The 20,733-nt window shown below is 41.8% G+C and overlaps 1 protein-coding gene across 1 annotated transcript in view; it reads left to right on the top strand.

The window, feature by feature from the left end:
• Positions 1-1,056: 1,056 nt before the first annotated feature.
• LOC120528954 overlaps positions 1,057-20,733 on the top strand; it is a gene marked incomplete at its 3' end in the record, with an annotated part of 93,508 nt that continues 73,831 nt past the window's right edge. The window contains exons 1-3 of the mRNA XM_039753025.1: positions 1,057-1,635; positions 5,536-5,631; positions 10,266-10,358. Of these exons, the coding sequence (XP_039608959.1) occupies positions 1,057-1,635; positions 5,536-5,631; positions 10,266-10,358 (768 nt within the window). The remainder of the gene's footprint in view (positions 1,636-5,535; positions 5,632-10,265; positions 10,359-20,733) is intronic.

Genomic DNA, 20,733 nt, shown 5'->3' with positions numbered 1-20,733 from the left:
ATGACCTGATCTGAAGTGCATGTGGTGTGTCTGCTGGCTACAGAAGAGCAAGGGTGGCAGAAATAAAACCCACTTGGTTGGTAACTGGCATAAAACCAAATGTTATATGTGTCTTCATGTATCTCAGAGACATCTGTATATGTGTTAGTGCTGGTGACAGCAAGTCCCTTTATGGGACAATGAGAAGTGACAGGCTGGAGGGGTCACTCTTATGTACTTAAGTGAATGAGTCTGAGGTGGGCTATTACAGCAGGACTGGCATCAGGGCATCACTTATACCCAATTGTGTGACTAGGATCTGTGTGTGTTAATCGTAGGGTGCAGGAGTAGACGAGCCTGTTCATCAGACTTGATTACGTCTCACAAATCCTGAGATAAAACGACTTGAATAACCAAGAAAATCTAAAAAACTGTGAAGGAGCCGAGAGCAGCGAGCGCCTGCTGTGAGTTACGAGTCTGTCTGTCTGTCTGTCTATCTGTCTGTCTGTCTGTCTGTCTGTCTGTCTGTCTGTCTGTCTGTTTCAGTTTTTAAGATGTTTTAATATTTCTACTATCCTTGTGTTTATAAATGTATCATATTATTCTGTTTCTTAAACTGAGTGCGCTTCAGTTGGGGTCTTTACTGAATTATGTGATAAATTCCTGGCATGGACAAAGAAAAACACAAAAATTCATTATTGATAAGCAGGAGACGAGAACTTATTATGGGATGGATAATTTGTTTAATAAAGAGGACTAATATGGAGTCTGATGTGGACTTCAGTGTGTAATAAATGAATAAGAAATACTGACGTGAATGACACTTTAGCAGACCCCCTGTGACAGGTCATCTCTTCTCTCACTTGGTGGTCTTCACACGCTGAGCTCCTGTCTCACATTAACTGTTCACCCTCAGTGTCTCCTCAGATGTTCTCTCTGTGAGCTCTCAGCTTTCTCTTTAAATCTCTTCCTCCTCCTCCTCACTGAGCTCAGACAAACTTTCACTTTTGTTTTTTCACAAGTCATTTCCTTGTTTCTCTGACTGATTCTCTCTGCCTGCCTCTCCTCAGACTGACGATGGCTGAAGCCCAGCTGTTTGTGTCACAGGACGAGTTCACCTGCTCGGTGTGTCTGGACACCCTGACTGACCCCGTCACCATCCTCTGTGGCCACAGTTTCTGTCTGAAGTGCCTCACGGACTGCTGGGATCAGAGCCAAGTGTTTAGCTGTCCTCAGTGCAGACACACCTTCACCACCAGGCCAGAGCTGAACAGAAACACTCTGCTGAATGAAGTCATCAAGAAATTTAAGAGACCTAGACTAAGTCCTCCTCTGTCTCAGAATTATGCCGGCCCTGGAGACGTGGAGTGTGACTTCTGTACTGGTAAGAAGTTCAGAGCAGTGAAGTCCTGTCTCACCTGCCCAGCCTCCTACTGTCAGACTCACCTGCAGCCTCACTATGAAGGAGACGCCCTGAAGCACCACAAGCTGGTTGATCCTGATAGAAATCTGAAGGAGAAACTCTGTGAGAAACATCAGAAAAGTCTGGAGATATTCTGTAAAACTGATGATTCCTGTATCTGTGTGATGTGTGTGGTGACTGGACATAAAAATCATGAAATGGTCGAGCTGGAGACGGAAAGGGAAGAAAAGCAGGTGAGTGAAGTTTAGTCTTTAATGGAAACTGCTTGAATAACTTTGAGTTGTTGTTGTTGGGTTGGGTTGGGTGTTGAAGGGGTCCAGTTTGGTGGACTCAGGATTGAGTCACTGCTTTTTGCAGATGATGTTGTCCTGTTTGCTTCATCAGGCTGTGATCTTCAGCTCTCGCTGGAGCGGTTCGCAGCTGAGTGTGAAGCGGCTAGGATGAGAATCAGCACCTCCAAATTCGAGACCATGGTCCTCAGCCGGAAAAGGGTGGAGTGCCCTATCAGGGTTGGGGGCGAGATCCTGCCCCAAGTGCAGGAGTTTAAGTATCTCGGGGTCTTGTTCATGAGTGAGGGAAGAATGGATCGTGAGATTGACAGGCGGATCAGTGCGGCATCCGCAGGGATGCGGGCTCTGCATCGGTCTTTCGTGGTGAAAAAAGAGCTGAGCCGTAAGGCAAAGCTCTCGATTTACCAGTCGATCTACGTTCCTACCATCACCTATGGTCATGAGCTATGGGTCTTGACCGAAAGAACGAGATCGCGAATACAAGCGGCTGAAATGAGTTTCCTCCGCAGGGTGTCTGGGCTTTCCCTTAAAGATAGGGTGAGAAGCTCAGTCATCCGGGAGGGGCTCAGAGTAGAGCCGCTGCTCCTCCGCATCGAGAGGAGTCAGATGAGGTGGCTCGGGCATCTGATCAGGATGCCTCCTGGACGCCTCCCTGGTGAGGTGTTCCGGGCACGTCTAAATGAGAGGAGGCCCCGGGGAAGACCCAGGACACGCTGGAAAGACTATGTCTCCCGGCTGGCCTGGGAACGCCTTGGGATTCTCCCGGAAGAGCTGGAAGAAGTGGCCGGGGAGAGGGAAGTCTGGGCTTCTCTGCTTAAGCTGCTACCCCCGCGACCCGACCTCGGATAAGCGGAAGAGGATGGATGGATGGATGGATGGATGGAACTTTGAGTTGAAGAATTTGTACATTTAATGTGACAGAGAAATCTATTCATCTACAGTAAAACTCAATTATCTGTCACTTGATTAACTGTCAGGACTAAACAACAAAACCCAGCCTTCTGCACGCCAGCGTCTTCCAATTACTACTGCGAGTTCTGCACATTGGATCAACAGAAATCCCAGTGTCCGTTACGTACCTTCAACATTAAGAGCGGTTTGTAGCTTTTCTCTTTTGTTATAATTAAACTAAACTACTATACATTGTTATGGCCTATCAACATATGTGTGCGCTGTTTGAACTTATTAAACGTTTACGAAACTGCAACAGCTCTTCAAGTATTGCTTCAATGATGGAGTAAGAAGGCCAACAGTGAACGATATAAAGCGGGATGCTGAAATAATTGAAAAATGTGTTGAAAATGGAAACGTTAACGTTGGTAACGTTATTCTGTATTAATGTTAATGGTCTTCTGCATTATAATTTTCTTCATATATTCTGTTATGTCAGGTTGTGTTAATATATTGTGGTGTGCAGGAAGATTGTGATGCTCTGTATGGGGGCAGAAAGGGCGGGAGATAAACTGATCGGGAGGGAAAGCTTTCTATGATTGTTTAGGAGGTGATCTCTGTAAGCCAAATAACGGAGTGTAAGACAGGACACCGCTTGTTAGGGAATGAAGACTCCACGTAAAATGTAGAAAACTACAGGACCTTGGAGTTATATTTGCTTATTACGCCAGTCCTTACAATATTATATAAATTAATTTATTTTGTTAATATAGTTTTTTAAGACTGTTAGTTACACTAATCTCCTGTATGTCATTTTTAAAGTAGCTGCTCTGTTTTCCGTCTGTTCTCTTATCCGTCACAGCTTCAATCCTGACCCCTGACTGAAAATCGAGGTTTTACTGGACCTTATAAACCTGATGTTTCAAGTTCAGAGGTTTGGCTGCTGAAGTCCATCCTGGTGAGACTGGTGCAAGTCATGAAACAGCTCAGGATGAGATCCTCAAGATGGCCCACAAACAACTGAGTTCTCTCCTCACAGCCAGCTGAGTTTCTTTCTGCTCTGATCAGTTTCTCTTTTGAGTTTCTAAGGCAGTGGGAGGCCAACTATAGCCTGCTGACTAGAAATGTCCACTGGCAGGGCTGCGAGCGTCACGTGAGCTACGTGTAGAAATGTCTGACATTCGGACCCTCCTGAGGTGTTCTTAACAAGATGATGTTACCGTTGGCTGATGTAAGCGTAGTAAGTGAGCACACAATGTCATCCTAAACGTAATTCAATAGAAGGTCTGACACGTCAATAGACACACTCTGTACTGCTGACACTTACACGCTGAGTGTGCTTAGCTGCTCGTCTGCCTTTGTGGTGTTTGTCCATTTTTAAAGAATCAGAGTTTGCATTTGGCTGATCTCAGGGCTGTTTAAGAGACACATTATTGTCACATGTCAATCTGTATTGTACTCCAGAGTTAAGTCTACGATTCTTACAATAAGTTCAGCTCAGAAATGTCAATATACTATTCCTGTGTAGATTTTCTGTTTGTAATGATATAACTCATCAGGCTCTTCATTAGTGATTAGACATCATGTTATTTAGTGGAGCAGTAAGGACATTTTGAATGTCAAACCCCTGAGTGATAATCCCACCAAATGTATGATTATGACAAAGACTCTGAGCTTTCATATTTGGTAAAACCCTAACAAGTCCAGCAGGAGTGTAAAGAACTTTCTAGAAGTGTAAGTCTGACCATCTAAGCCAAATTTCAAATCCCCAATCACTACTACACAACCTCAATGTACAGTAAGTTCAGATAAAGACACTTAACTTCAGTCCACCATTTGGTGTTTCTTCTGATAAAGGACTAGTGTCACATCGGCTCTGCCAGGTCTCAGTAAGTGACACAAATGTGGCCGAGTCCTCGCTGGAATATTAAAAGAGCTCGGCTCACAGGTGAACACATGTTTAGAAACCAACATCTGAAACAACAATGAAGTCTATGAAGTGGCCTGATATTTTTCAATTTAATATAAATCAGGTCACCAATATCGGCATCTAATTTTTTATCAGTTTATGTTTTCTGTTGTTTGGCTATCACTTGATTTGGATTGATTTACATAAATCAGTTCTTCAGATGTCCCTGAAAGCAGACATGTAATTGTAGGACAGACTGGCACTGCTTGGTCAGAAGTCTTTTTCTTAAGCTGCCACCACCTGCCCCTCTTTTATTGACTCGTACCTTCAGCTCAGATGTCAGTTCACTTCACCAGGACTCTCTTTGACGTGTAGTTTTGGGTCTCATCTGATCAGTCTGATCAAACACAGCAAACGACACCCAGCGATGTCTCAGTATGTCACTCTTTATCACTTTGTGACTGAAGAAGGAGCCAAAACTCAACTTGATGGACAACACTTAGCAGGAATTAGCAGTAAAAAGGTTGGATTTCTATTCATCCAAGACACCTACAGCAGAATCGTTTGTGTATTTCAGTATCTTATCGTCCTCACATGTCCAGCTCAGGATATCAAATGGTCTTGTAGATCCTATAATTACTGACATGACGTGTTTAAATCCTCATGGCCTTTCACCAGTTTCTTTACTTTACAATCAAGTTTGTTTTTATTATTTTTTGCTGTTGTGTGAACTTCACATTTCCCAGTTTGTCGATGTGATGTCTTCTAAACGTCAAGAACTAACTCACATACCATTGTGCCTTCAAACTGTCTTCTCTATTTGATGTTCTCTTCAAGCCCAAACTCAATCTTACATCAATTAAATTAAACCATTCTTTTAATCTTTATTGTCATTTATGTTTATTAAATCAAATCTAAGTTGTGCCATAAAATGTCCAACAAATGTAATGTGAAAATATCAAGACTTAGAAAGAGAACAAGAAATCACAAAGTGAACGTGAATTGTGATCTGACCACGCGTGTCCTCTTGTGTGTCCAAACAGAAACAGCTGGGGGCGACACTGAATGACATTAAGAGGAGACTTGAAAAGAGACAGAAGACACTGAAGGAGACGAGGAGGATGATGAACAAGATGAAGGTGAGTGGAATAGGAAGACAACACTTCATATCAAAGAGGGGAGAAATAAATGAGAACCTGAAGAGCAGCAGAGCTTCACTGGTGATGATGAGTAGGGACACGAGAAGGGAGAGTTAGAGAAGACGTGTTGTGGTGTTCTTCGTGGCCTTTCACAGTTGACAGAATCCTAGGTGTTATTCAGTGGAGACTCAGACAGCATAACCCTAAAGTCCTCTGATAATCCATCAGCTGCTTAAAGGGGACTTAACTCTACTGATAGAAACTCACAATGAAGGTCGGCGCTGATGTTCTGAATTAGATCAGCGGGCACAACGTCCATTAATGGTCTAAGTTTAATTTAAAAATAACATTGTATACAATCAAGTTCAACTTATACAACAAATGACTTTCAATGTCAAAATAAAAAAAATATAAAAAAAAAAATCAGAAAGTTAAAACAGAAAACAAATAAAAAAATGCAAACAAATAAAAAACTATCAAACAGAATTAACACTGCAACCCAGAAAAAGAGAGAAGAGCCAAGAGCCGGGCCAAAATTCCTGATAATTTAGAAAAATAAATAAATAAATAAATAGGCAGAATTTCTTTTTCCCCTGCTATGGCTGCTTATTTTAAAGTTTTATTAATTAGATCTTGCCATATATTATAAAGGTTTTGAACAGATCTTCTAAGTGAGAATTTGTTTTTTTAATGTCAAACATCAGTGACCCAGTGACTTATCATAGGTGGTCTGGGGGTCTTCAAGTTCAGCAGCACAAGTCCATGAGCTCACAATGTGGTAAAGCCAATTACAGTCAATGTGTCCTCCTCCTCTTTAGGTCCCTCTGGTAGCCCACCAACCACAGCTGTTAGTGAGTTAGGAGTGATTGTGACCCCATGACTGTCTGATAAAACATTAAAACATTTTGGCCCTAAATGATGTTACTTTATTGTCCTCCAAAAACATGTGGCCCAGTGAGGCTGGAGCTCGATTGCCACACTCGCAGGTTAGATTCTTCCAAATTTTAAAGGAGATAAATTTGATCAATAAATGAGTCTAAGTCAAATGGTTGAATACTTCGCATATTTGGAGCTGGAGTGTATTCTATGCACGAGTGACTTCCACTCCTTTTCTGACATATTCATTAAAAGGTCCTTTTCCCACCATATCCTAGGACCCTTAAAGGAGAGATTGTTTGAAATGTTATTATATGTTGCTGAGATGCTGTCTGACTCCTCAAGACTGATCAGGATTTCTTCTGGGAAGGAAATGGGTGGGAGGTGTAGAAAATCTGGTTGGTTTTTTGGGTAGATTTTTGTTTTCTGTAACTTCTGTAAACTTTGCTAATAATAGTGGGGCTAACTTAGTGGAAGACAACTTTATTAAATTCCACTGGTTGCCATCAGGGCCTGTTGTTTTCCCTCTTTGGGTTGAGTTTACAACATCCAGTAATTCTGAGAGTGTCTGAGGTTTGTTCAGTTCCTCTTCACTAAGAGTGTCCATCTGTTGTGTTTGTATTACATCAAAGAACTCCTCAGACTGTGTCTCATCTTTCTTAAACTGAGTAGAATATAAAGACTTATAGTACTTGCTAAATGTGTGAGTTATATTTTTAGGCTTTATTACTTTATCTCCAGTTGTGCTGAAAATTTCTGTTAATGTGTTGCAAACTTCCTGCTTGTGGATTGCTGAGCTATGATCCTATTAGCTTTCTCTCCATGTTCATCGTAAAGATGTTGTAATTTAAAGATGAGTTGTTCAGGTTCTTTTGTTATCAAGAGGTTACATTCTGATCGGAGAGCATGTCTTGTCCTTTAAAATACTTCATTTGGAGAGATGGGATATTCTTGATTTTTTCTGGAGATTGTAAAGGTCTTCTCTTGTTCATTCTGGTATTTCTCAGTTTAATTAGACTCCACAACTTATGGATCTCCAGTGTTTGACTTAATGCAGACTTTACATAACATAAATCTCCAGATGTTTTACTTAAGCTTTAATATTTTATCACAAAGGGTAGTAAGGTTGTCTAGTGGTGGCATCTGCTGAATCTCAGATCCATTTTCCTCCATTCATTTTCCATGTGCTGTTAACCCCTTCTTCCAGTGTCTCAGTGGGTTTCTTCCAGTTATTCCAGATCTTCGACCACATCCTCATATTTCAGTTTGATTACTTGGCAGTAACGCCAAATTGTCTTCCATTGTGATCACTAGTGTAGCTCTGACCCTGTAATGAGCTGGCAGACTGTCTATGGTAGCACTCTCTCCGATGCCCAGTTCTGCCAGGATTCATTTATGTGAAAGTTCTCATCCAGCAGAGTCAGAACTCTTCACACACATTTCTGTACCCAGGCAGACCAAACTTATCCAACCTAATTTTTTAACACAGACTCACATTAAACAGACCAACACCATCGAGTGTTCTAAAGTACTAAACACAGCTGGTCCAGACCAGTGGGGTGTGTCTTTAGTTCAAAGAAAGTAGGCAGGGCACAATCTGTCACTCAAAACTGTGTAGTCCTATCCAGACACAGAGTTAACAGCTGAAGAAGTACAAATGAAGGAGAGTCAACCTCAAAGACCGACCTCACATCAGTTTATGGCAGCATTTCTCAACCTTTATGTATCTGGGACCCAAGTTTTCATAACAGTTTTAATCGCGCCCCCTAATAAAATTTTATCCTATATTTTTTGCTACCGATACACTGCTACAAGTTTAAAATTTCCCAGCGAATAACAAAATTACACCACATATGGCAAAATTTGTGCCCCCTTTTTTTTTTACTTTGGGGATGCGCCCCAGAGTTTGAGAAACGCTGTTTTCTGGTTCCACGCTCCTCTGCTTTTGTTGTTTCCTCATAGAATTCCAGCTTATTACTGATGCATAAAATGCCCTCTCTACAACCAGTCTGACTGTGACATTTATCAGCCAGGAATCCTTCCACTAGATGTTGTTCAAAGTCTTGTTTCATGTCTTTTTTGTTTATGTTAATGTTGATTTCGTTGAGTATGTGCTTTATTCTTTGTATTTGATTTTATCTATAAGTTGCCTTTGTTATGTTCCATGTGGTTAGTGTGTGGCTCAACTTACCTTTCTGGTTTTGTGATTTTATGGATTTTTCAGCCTATGCTTTCATTCTCAGCCTCTCTGTTTAGATTCTGTTTGTTTTGGATTGCTTTGTTTGGCTCAAAAGAGTGTCAGTGTATTTGAAATACAAGTTTATGAAGAATTAATCTTTAATTATTTAAAGAATCTATTAGGGCCATTTTATCTATCTATCTATCTATCTATCTATCTATCTATCTATCTATCTATCTATCTATCTATCTATCTATCTATCTATCTATCTATCTATCTATCTATCTGTCTCATTTCCTCAGTCTTATGTGTGGCATAGGCTGAACTTCTAATCACTTTGTCACTACTGCTCCTCAGCTTTGTACCTAAGTCTTTAAATTGTTCTGCAGTACGGGTGGTCTGATCCATCCTTTTTTAATTGTTCACCTAGAACTGGACACATGTGGCAATGACAACTTGATCCTTCCTTCTGTACTCTAGCCAGGAGCCTTTCCACCCAACCAGGGAGGTTTTCCACATGTGCACTAAACGACTCATGATTCTCTCTGTATCTTGTGTAAAGCTTCATCTGAATTACCTAATAATAAATCTCATATTATAATTTCTTCCCCATTCTTTTGGCTGGTTAGGAGATGACCTTTTAGGTCTTCACATCCTTGCTTTCTTTCGCAGAGTTATGTGAGTCACTATCCAGATGTGCAAAGACCTAAAAACAGCAGAACACCTCCAGCTTTGGGGTTGGTGATCCTGGACAGCAGGCACCTTTTACCTCACATTTACTCCCCACATACAAGTAGTAACACACAGCCAGGTGTCATCATATAAGTATGAGTCATAGTTACAAAAGCAAATTCATTAGTAATAATGCCAAGTTTCTAAATGAGAAAAAGAGATGGAAGAAGGTAAATATGCAAAGAGTTCATGAAATTAAAGTAAGTCTGAAGCCCCTTGACCAACACCTAGACCCTCTTGTTTAATATCTCCATCTCACTGGTCTGACATGGTGATGTCTGACACCCCAAACTAGAATACAACTGATATACACAAGTCTCTGGTCCAGCAATTGATTTATTTTAACACAACTACCATCTAACACACCAGTTAACTCCTCTTTAAAAATATTTCTTCTTCTTCTTCTTCTTTATTCCCGCTGTGTGTTTTCCTACTCCACTCCTAACCTCAGGCTGAGCAGGAGATGCCATTTTTAAAGGCAGACTTTTAAATAAATTATCAGGTTAAATGGAGTCCTCACAAGACAGTAGACGTGTCCCCAGCAACTCCTGCTAATGGCTCTCAAGATCCCTCACAAGAAAGCCTTTCATGACTGTGTATCTCATAAAGTTCTGCAGTTTCCTTAATAGCAGCATCAGCAGAGTGATGATGTTACTCGGCGTAATGGAGGGAACATATTGTTTTGGAGTCAGTCTGCAACTGACCATCCATCTGCAGTTAAAGTACCTCCAGTCACTCCAGCCAATTCAAACTGTCCTTCACAACATCAAAATAGCAACAAATGTGACTCCTGATTGGTTATTCTTATCAGCTAACTTGATTCTAAATCTTTATCCTATTTATTCAGATGTCTGTGGTAAGAGAGGTGGAAGAAAATGAGAAGAGCTTCACTGCTCTGATACGGTGCATTGAGGAAGCCAACAGGAAACTGACTGAGAAGATCAGAGAACAAGAAAAGAGAGAAACTGAGAAAGCTGAAGGAGTCATGGAGCATCTGGAGAAGGAGATTGAGGAACTGAAGAGGAGAGAAGCTAAGCTGAAGGAGCTTTCAGAGACCAAGGACCATCTTAACTTCCTGCAGGTGAGAGCGACACTTCACACGGAGTCTGATCAGACTGGGGTGTGTGGGACTAGAGAACATTTAGAGAGAAATTTAAAAGATCTGAGAAGTTTGAACAACATGAGAAGAACAGGCCATTCAACCCAACACAGATCATCTTTTCATATTTCCTTATCATTTCAAATATTCTTTTTACAAATATTTCAAAATTGTTTACATGACAGACAGATGAATCTACAGCTGTCTGTTTGAAAAAGTGAATTTATTATGAAGTGTAAAAGATGACATTTAATAAAGGATGGTGCCAACTCTTTTCCAAGGCCACCATCTGATGTCTCCATCCGTTAACTGATGAGATTCAAATCCTTCAGCATTTCCTCACAGCTCAGACCCCACATTCCAGTCTCGTCTCTCATCTTTCATCTTTCTTGTGTGCTTCTCTCACAATTCACACAATAATCCTTATGTCAACTGTGTTTCACAGACATTATAGATTTTTTCTTCTTCATTTACAGCCCCCACACATTGTGGTCGCTACATATCTCAGCGTACCGAAGCTTTCTCTACTTTTTATGGTTGATGATAATGAAGACACAAAGGCTTCCAGGATTTCCTCACAAGTCACACTTGTGAGCTGCAGACCTTCAATTGAATAAAAATTTTAAAGAGTTTTCTTCCTACATGTGTTAGTCTTTACATTTAATTTAATTTAATTAAGTTTGTCTTAGAATCAAAAAAAGCCAAACGCCTTGTTTTGTGTGCCAAGTCAATTCTGGACCCACCTGCCCCCTCAGTCCCTTTATCTTGACTCTCCTCTCATGGAGTCCTGTGTGAAAAGCTCATTGACAGTTAAGGTTGATAATCTCTGATGCTCCACTACACTCCACCAAATATTCTCTCCTAAATAACCAACAAGTCAATGACAGACGTTCTCACCATCTAAACCCAAGCTGACTGCCCACCATACTGATCCTTAATTCAGAAGAGCCCCCTCTTCTCAGCATTACTTACCTTTTAATGTCTCTTTTCTGAAATCTCGTCCCCTCTTCTCTCCTGATCCAGACTTTCTCCTCTCGCTGTGTCCTTCCTGCTGATGGAGATTCGCTGAGCTTCACTAGCATCGCTGATTTCTCATCTGAGGATGTGAGAAAAGAGCTGTCAGGTCTGATACAGTGTCTGGAGAAGATCAGCCAGTGTGAGATCATGACAAGGAGTCCATCAGGTACAGCGTCTGGTGACATTGTGTTTGTTATTAAAGTCCATTAGGAGGACCAGAGTGACAATAAGAGGACACTGAAGAAGGCCTGCTCTTTAACATTTATCTGCCATCCTTTGCTGTTTATTATTTTTTACTATATAGTGCCTTTCATAGTCATTAGCTGAGTGATAACAAACTCTCTAAATAATCAGCTTTGTTTAATCAGATGTTTTAGAATTTTAACTTGAAATGTTATACTCTTTATACTTTTTCCATATACTCTCCTAAAAGTCCTTTTTTCACTTAACTGTGAGATTCTTTTTATTTCCTTTGCTTTGCTCACCTTAAGATTAATGAACAGAAAGGTGTTTTAAATGGCTAAGCTCAGAGCACAAATGAATTGTTTATTTGAGAACAGAGAAGACGTTAATGGAATCAAATTGAGCTCAGCGTCAGTGCTTTATAACATCAGGACATGTCAATCTACTCCTGCTGTCTTCACTGTCCATTACATTCTGCTGGATGGAGTCCACGTTAAAAGTTCACGTTCATCCATTTTCAGCTGTGCTCCCCCTGTGCTCTCGTGTTTTATATTCCTGCTGTTGTTTGCTCAGAAGTCGTGTCTCCCACCGACATTTAAAAGGAGTTTAAACACCAAAGGCATTTTATTTGATTTATTTCGGTGGTGAATATAAACAAATTGGAGGACTGCGTCAGAACTCTGACCACTTGAGGACCACCTAAACATTTCAGTGAGTGCAGCCTCAGAGTAAAACACACTTTAAAAATTATGAATTACGTACGTTTACACATAAAGACAGCAATTTGTTTAAACACAAACTAAGGTCAAGCAGACAAGAGCACAGGGTCCATCCTGGCCGTCCACCACATTAGACATTTACTGTATGTGTGTATTGTGAAAATAATCAGAGAGAGTGGGCACAAAGAGTTGGGGTACCACCCTGAAATACCCCGTTTAATGATGAAAATGAAATAAAAAGCACAAAGACGGAGCACAATGATGACGTCTGCTGCAGTCAAAGGCTGTCAAGTTAAAGTCACTTGTGAGTCGGAGCTCCGTCTTCCTCTGTCACAGATCTGTAATGAACACCCACTTCTGGTGACATTTTATAGTGGTGTCACAGAAGAGGCGGAGCTTAATTAGTGGGCTGTGGAAGTGACGTCACTCGTCTTGTGGCCTGTGAACTCAGTGAAGTGATGACGTTAGCAGGAGCAGCACCCTAATGACTCAGGGTGGGATTTCTTAACTAGATGGAGCTCTAAAGATGTGAAGAACTGTACCTGCTTGTCAATATGTATAAAATACAGAATATTTATGACATTGTATGTCAGGATAAAAACAAACCCATGGAGTTCAAGAGACCCTCTGTAGAATCTGTGATCAAATTTTGGTGAGGACATGATCAGCACAAAGAGATAAAGCAATTTGTAAAGCTTTGAGTGGTTCCAGGAGTACAGCGGCCTCAAGAATTGGGAAAGGGAAGAAATTTGGAACCTCCAGGACTTTTTTTTAGAGATGGCCAGTCTGAGTAACTGGGAAGTAAGGGCCTTAGCCAGGGAGGAGACCAAAAACCTAATGGTCACTACAACAGAACTTCAGATTTCCTCTGCTAAGATGAGAGAAACTTTAGGAAGGACAGCCATCTCAGCAGCTCTCCACAAATCAAGTGTTTATGGTAGAGCGGCCAGGGAGAAGATACTCTCAAGTAAAAGACAAATGACAGCCTGAGAGCATCAAGGGAAAGATTCAAAGATCTGCTGAGGCAAACATAGAACTCTTTAGACAGAAGACCAAGCAGAATGTCTGGAGAGGACAAGGCGCTGCTCACCAGCTGCCTAATGCCATCTCTACAGTGAAGATGGTGGTGACAGAATCAGGCTGTGTGGACAGAGTGACAGGTCAGAACTGAGGGGAGGAGAAGTGCAGTCAAATACAGAGAGGACCTGAAAGAAAACCTGTGAACTCTTACTGGGCGATGGATCAACGACCTGAAGACTACAGCCAAAACAACTCTGGAGTGACTTTGTGACAAGTCTGAGTGTCATTGATTGACTAGACTGAGACCCCACAGAACTGGAGAGACCTGAAGATGGCAGTTCACAGATGCTTACCTTGAAATCTAATGGAGTTTGAGACGATCTGCAAGGAAGAATGGGATCAACTGGCCAAATTCAGGAAGTCAAAGGCTTGTAGTGACACTTAGTCATGAAGACGACCAAAGGGGCTTCCACAAGGACCTGAATTAAGTGTCTGAATTCTTCTAGGAAGGAGACATTTCAGTTTTGATTTGTAATAAAAGTGCAGACGTTTCTGAAGACCTGCGCTCACTTTGTCATTATGGTTACTGAATGTAGACTGATGAACACAAAAGGCACATTAATCCATTTAAAATTATATCAACAACACAGTAAAGTGTGCAGAAAGTGAGGGGGTCTCAATACTCTCTGACCCCCTGTATATTTATTATTAATATGAATATTCAGATCTACATTTGTCCTAATTTGCCAGCCCTTGTATATTTTATAAATGTTTTATTTGAACTCCTCTGCATTTGTAATCCGTGTTTAAGAACTAAACTAAGATCCCACAATGCCATCTTCTCAGTTTCCATTCTTCTTCTCTTTTCTTTTTATTTTCAGCTCATGAAGCTCCAGTTTTTGCCCTCCAGCCTCCTGAACCTCAGAGCAGAGACGACTTTTTAAAATGTGAGTTTGTGCTTTGACTGAATGGATCATCACAATAAAAAGTTTTAATAGAGCAGGACAGGCTTAGGATATGAAAGTCTGAGTGTCGTGTGACTGAGGGGCTGAGAGTGATGGGGGTCCTGTGACTGGTGCATTATGGGATGGAGAGACACTGGCATGGAATCACCAAAGCCGTCTGTTGAACCCGAGTCTTGATGTGTCCAGAAATGTATTAAAAGGGAAAAAGAAAATCCACGTCATAGGGTGCACTTACTTTTTCACACGACTGTATATACAGACACAGTGTTAGTTTACAAATGAAGCACAATTGTATGTGAAATAAGTTAAAGCTGACAAAAGTCCTCGTCTTCCTCCATTCTTTACTCCACTTTGCAGACACTTTGCTTTGAGTTCTCGACTTCATAAATTTTAAACATTAAAACAAATGAAAATGGCAGTGAAAATTATTGGGGGTCCTTAGAAGTTCAAAGATCTCACTGGACTGTCGTGACAATTCAAGCTGACTGATTCCTCTAATGAGTGTCACCGGGATCTTCAGTCACTCAGTCAAGTCCTCACTCTGCTGTGTTACGTCATTGTGTGCCTCACACTGAACGAGGACAAAAGAAGAGGAGGAGATGAAAAAGGTCACAGCCAAGGGTGGTCAAGGTGAAGACTACACGACCACATCCAAAGAGCTTCATGATACAGTGAGCACAGCTGATAATACTCTCAAGACATTTGAGGGTCCGCAGGACTGCACCCTGCCTTCCTGATGAGACCACCAGAATAAAGCTGAGCTCTAATTGAACAGAAGGAGAGTTTAAATGGAGGAGAAAATGCAGTGTGGTGTGGTGGTGAAGACTTTGCACTTCAAACTCTGAGGTTGTGAGTTCAAATCCCACTTCTGACACCACTGTGTGACCTCAGCAAGTCACTTCACCTGCCTGGGCTCTGATTGGACAAAGAAAAGAAAAGGAAACAATGGAATCTGACATGATGGGAGTCACCTTGGATAAGAATTACAGTCAAATAATAATAAGAAATGACAGGAAACACACGAAACAAAGAGAGAGACAATGATGGATGGGAAATGCACTATATAATAGATTGATAAAAAAAATAACAAATGCTGATTGCAGGCTTTATTGAAATAATTTATGTGTTTGTGAATTGTGACATTTGATTGATTTTAAATTAAAGAGGTGGACTGTGACAATAAAACATGTCAAAGCCAGCGGTCAGAGTGGACAGTCCATCAGAACTCTGACCTCAATGGTGACCTTATGTTGTTTATCATAATTTCTGACGACTGAGATGACTTTCAAATGACTGACTTGCCTGCTCTTCACTTTGTTGTCTGTTGTTGTCTTTTTATGATTTTATTTTTAATTCCCACAGATTCTTTCCAATCAGATGAGCTCTATACTATTTGAGTCTCGTCAGCGCAGCTCCTGATTGGTTCTTGTTAATTGTCTGTGTTGTGCTCCGCCCCCAGTCCCATTACACACTCCCAGATTTCCTCACTCGTTTTCTTTTCTCTCCTTTCAGACTTCTGTCCCTCACACTGGACATCAACACGGCACACAGAGACCTCCGTCTGTCTGAAGGGAACAAGAAGGTGACACAGGAGAGGACAAATACTGAATATCCTGATTATCCTGACAGATTTGAGTGCTGGGAACAAGTTCTGTGCAGAGAGCCTCTGACTGGGACTCGCTGTTACTGGGAGGTGGAGTGCAGTGGACACTTCATGATGATTGGAGTCGCATATAAAGGACTGAGAAGGAAAGGAGGTAGCAGGGAGTGCTGCCTTGGATACAACAACAAGTCCTGGTGTTTGGAGTGGTTTCATTCCCAGTATTCTGTGTGGCACAATAAACAGCAGACTGAAATCGGCGCCCCCTACAGCCCCAGAATAGGTGTGTATCTGGACTGGCCTGCTGGCTCTCTGTCATTTTATAGCGTCTCACACACAATGACCCTCCTGCACAGGTTCAACACCTCCTTCACTGAGCCCCTCTATCCAGGGTTTTATGTTGATCCTGACTACAGTGTAACAATCTGCCATCTAACACCATGTGACCACTGACCAGTACCCTCCACCGGTCACTTGATGTCCCCACAATATCAGGTGTCTTTGTATTTGCAGTTTGGGGTCTAAATTAATTTTCCACTATAGGTGGGGTGGCAGCACCTCTGAGAGTGAATTTGTGGATGAGAATGCGGGGCGAGTGCAGCTGTCAGGGTCTCCATTATTATTGGGTCTGAGTAGCCAATCAGGTGTGTGTGTCATAATGATGGGCGGTGACACCTCAGACCTACAAACACCAGTCTGACCAGCAGGGGTCACTGTTGATTCATAGCCACATTTCTTTCAGACTGACACCCCAACTGCTGTGTCCTCTGAGTGTCACTGAATGTCACCTGTCAGTCAGTCTATATAGTGCCTTTCAGTAGTGCTGCTCCAGCAGGACCACATGCCTGTCTCAGTATCCAGAGCCTCATTCCAGTGACTATTTAGGAGCAGAGAGTGACAGAAGTGACTGGAGTGCTGGCCTCTGAACAGACATTGTCTGCCCCTCTATTAGTTACTCTGGTGTTCTGTCACCTCTGAATGAATTCACTGTGAATGTCTAAAGACGAGGACTCACCGCTCAGTCACATGTCGGCCATACTGATGGAGTTTGGTGTTTTACTGAGTCACTTGGTGTCACGTTAGATATTAAACTGCACCTCCTCCTTGTTGTTCCCACTGTCACCCAACCTCAAGGAGACAAGTCAGCTGACTGACTTCACCTTCACTGTTGGTGATCAAAGTGACAATCAGATGTGACACTTGGGGACACTTTTATCTTTCCACTGACACACACATTCCCAGGATTCATTTAAAATTCCCTTAGGACCCCTCAAAGAGCGGCGTGTAACCTGACATGAGTCTGTGTGAAGAAGCCAATGAAGACCCAGGCTGACAGCCCCCCACTGTGTATTACAGGCCTCACCAGCAGATGGCGACTATGACTTCTAAATCTGTCATCTTCATGGAGCTTGAGGGGTTAAAAGGAAGAGGAGAAGGTGAATAAAGAGTGAGGGGTGAGGATGATAGAGAAGAGAGTCAGGGTGATAAAGGGTGAGATGAGTGACCTGAGACAGAGTGAGTCAGACGAGTGTGTCTCTTGTGTGTTTGTCAGTTTTGTTCCTCCACCTGATTTTCTCCTCTTTGACTCGCCACACGCTGATGGCCGTCCTGTGATCACAGATTGTATTCCTCGTTGATCAAATCCGTATCTCGATGTGTGACTGACGTCTGATTCTTTAAGCACTCGCTCATCAGACAGGTTGTCACCCGATGAGCTCTTCACTGCTGACCTAAGCCCTGCTGCCCTCTTCTCTCTCCTGTCACCTCAGCCATTGTTTCTGTCCCCACTGTGTCACCTCATAAAGCCACTGGTCTGTCTGGTCACTCAGGTCCTCGTCACAGCTGCACACTGGCAGTCGTTCAAACTCTACAGGCTGACAGCCATGTTGTCCTGTCGTCTGATGTTTGTGTTGGTGGAGTTCGTCTCCTGCTGACCTTGGAGGCTTTTAGAGCTCAGGATTAATGAAATGGAAATGTCAGTCAGCAGTGTGGGCAGGTGGGCACATTCAGGGCAAAATGTCACTTAAAAGTCGATGAGCACACGGGACACATCGCCAGTCACTGATAATCGACTTCACGTCAGCTCCTGTGGCCCTCATCATGTGCTGTCAACTCAGACGCTGGTCATGTGACTTGCACCTTTGTGACAATCCTGGGACTTTCAGGGCTGTGACATCAGCTGATTCTTCTGGAGCTAAACTGCTCCCTCTTGTGGCCTCTCTGCATATTAAACACATGAGAAGTTAGTTTGTGAAGTGTTTGGTGAGATCAAAAAAATATTCTGAATATTGACATGACCTTGAAGGACAGTTTGGTTTAATAATAATTAATGTGTAAAAGAATACTTATTTTTAGATTAATCTTTAGTTAATTGTGATTAGGTGTTACATTCACAGAGATAAATGGCCTGTTAATCCTTCACAGTCTGTAAAATTTTAATTGCTTATTGATTTAAAAAGATCAAAACAAACAAACAAAAAAAAAAAAACATGGACAACTGTTATTTGTCAAATCTGTTCATTTGGTAACTTTTGATTTGTAAATTCCTCTGATAATATCTAATATTTTGAATGTTCTAATGATATTAGGACTTCTTGTTTATGATTAATCCTCTTTAATAAAAGAACAAGTGTATGTGTGTCTGTCTGTGTATCTGTCCAGTCACTTTGTCTCTGTCTTTCCAACAGATGGCGCTTCACAAACATTAGCACAGCTTTTATGACTCCCATGCTAATCAATATCATCGAGTTACAGAGCCACAGCACCAGACGTCACCTCTGATATCGGCCAGCAGTTTAATGACAGAATGTGTGTTAGGGTGAGTGTGATTAGTGGGCACCATACCAGCCTGTAAACCTCCCTGCTGGTACACAACTGCAAAACCCTAAAGAGGCCTGCATTTCTCCACTATGCCCACTAGAGGGGGATGTACCGTCATATTAGTTAATCTTATTCGTAATAATGAGATGATAAGTCATAATAATATAATAATAACGATCAAGTGCCAGTGACCTACTATCACTATTACCAGACTTGCATTTAATTTGGTTCTGCTTCTTTAGCAACATGAGATTGACAGTCAGATTTACTTGATTCAATTAACAAATTCTGGGAATTGTGTTAAGTAGTGAGAAGTCAAGTAAAATTACACCTTTTATTGGCTAACTAAGAAAATTACAATATGCAAGCTTTCGAGGCAACTCAGGCCCCTTCATCAGGCGAGATGTAATAAAAAATATCGCAGATATTTTAACGCAATATCGGCGATTATTCATCATCTCAAGTTCTTATTGATTTGCGCCACTCTTCCAGCTCAAGTTCTCCTTCTTTCTCAGCCGACTTTCTCTTTCCACGCCATCCCATAATAGTCACAGACACTTCCTCTGTAGATGTCGCTCTCTCCTCGTTGTCTCCATCACTGATGTTCTCCTTTATCGTTTCTCGGTGCTCCTTAAATCTCCCGAGTGTGCGCACATAACCGTGGACTGTCTCAGTCCGTCTTGTGTTAATGACGGACACTTTGAGATCGCAGCACCGACTGAGCCTCGACTGTAAGCAGACGGCTATTCACGTGACGCTCACTCCGCTAAGTCTCTGTGTGACACGCGCGCTTCACGGAGTGCCCGACTGGTTTAGTCCGGTGCTGCACTTTGAGATCAGCGGGAACGCGCACTGCGGTTAGGTGGGGGGTGAAGGTGGAGCGCTGGTTTGGTCCGCACGTTGAACGGCACCTTCAGGTTATTACAATTGACCGGGCAGGTTATGAGATCGCAGGTGACTTTGACTTCAGTTTGAAAGACACAAATACAAACACGCGTCATCAACATTTACATGACCATTTACCTTTTACATGATTCCATTTAATTTTGACACAAGAAAAGTAAGACGAAGATCAGAGAATCTGCGCAGACCCCACGAGTTCATGTCACCGCTGCCTCCTGCTGTGCAGGTCTGACAGTCTAACAGTTGAGCAATGAAGCGCCTACTTGTGGCCGAGCTCCTCGTGGCCAGTCGGCCTGCTGAACCTGACACCCATCGAGCGGCCCTCGTGTTCTACTCGCCTGCGTTTACATGGCGGAGGTGCGCTTCTGCCATCTCTTGGCCAGGCCTAGTACTGCAATAACATTTATATAAATGGGAAAAGTAAGAAAAGCCGCATGTTGTCTCGAGTACTCTGACATCATGAGTGTCATTCATTAATAAAATAAATCAAAGAAAGAGGCTACATATCCTGCCATCCTCTCTGTGTTAGCTGTGATTGGCTCCAGCAGACCCCTGTGACCCTGTTTTCGGATATAGCTGACGGACTGAGGACGCTACATACAATAAGGATTGAGTGGTAAACATTTAAACAGGCAAGGCAGGAACAGAACAATAAATAAGTATGAGACTAAAGCAATAATGACAGCAAGTTTTTTTGAGTTTTAATATACCTTTTATTAAACAACCAACAATCAATACAAATACAAAAATCAACAAACCATCAAAAAAAGAACATCCTATGTAACCTATGAATGAGTATTTTACTGTAGTTTCATAATAATTAATTCACAAAACAAAAACACACTCCTCATTAACAATTTTACAAATTGCTTTCATTGCACACCACTGTTTAACAAATGTTTGCATATTGTTGGTCATCCTATAAAACTTAAAATCTAATAAAATTCTTATTTTTAATTGTGCCTTAAAAACCCACCAAGTCAGAGTCC

Source organism: Polypterus senegalus, chromosome 4, assembly GCF_016835505.1.
Source record: "Polypterus senegalus isolate Bchr_013 chromosome 4, ASM1683550v1, whole genome shotgun sequence".
Taxonomy (NCBI): domain Eukaryota; kingdom Metazoa; phylum Chordata; class Cladistia; order Polypteriformes; family Polypteridae; genus Polypterus; species Polypterus senegalus.
This window is presented reverse-complemented; position numbering and strand designations above follow the sequence as displayed.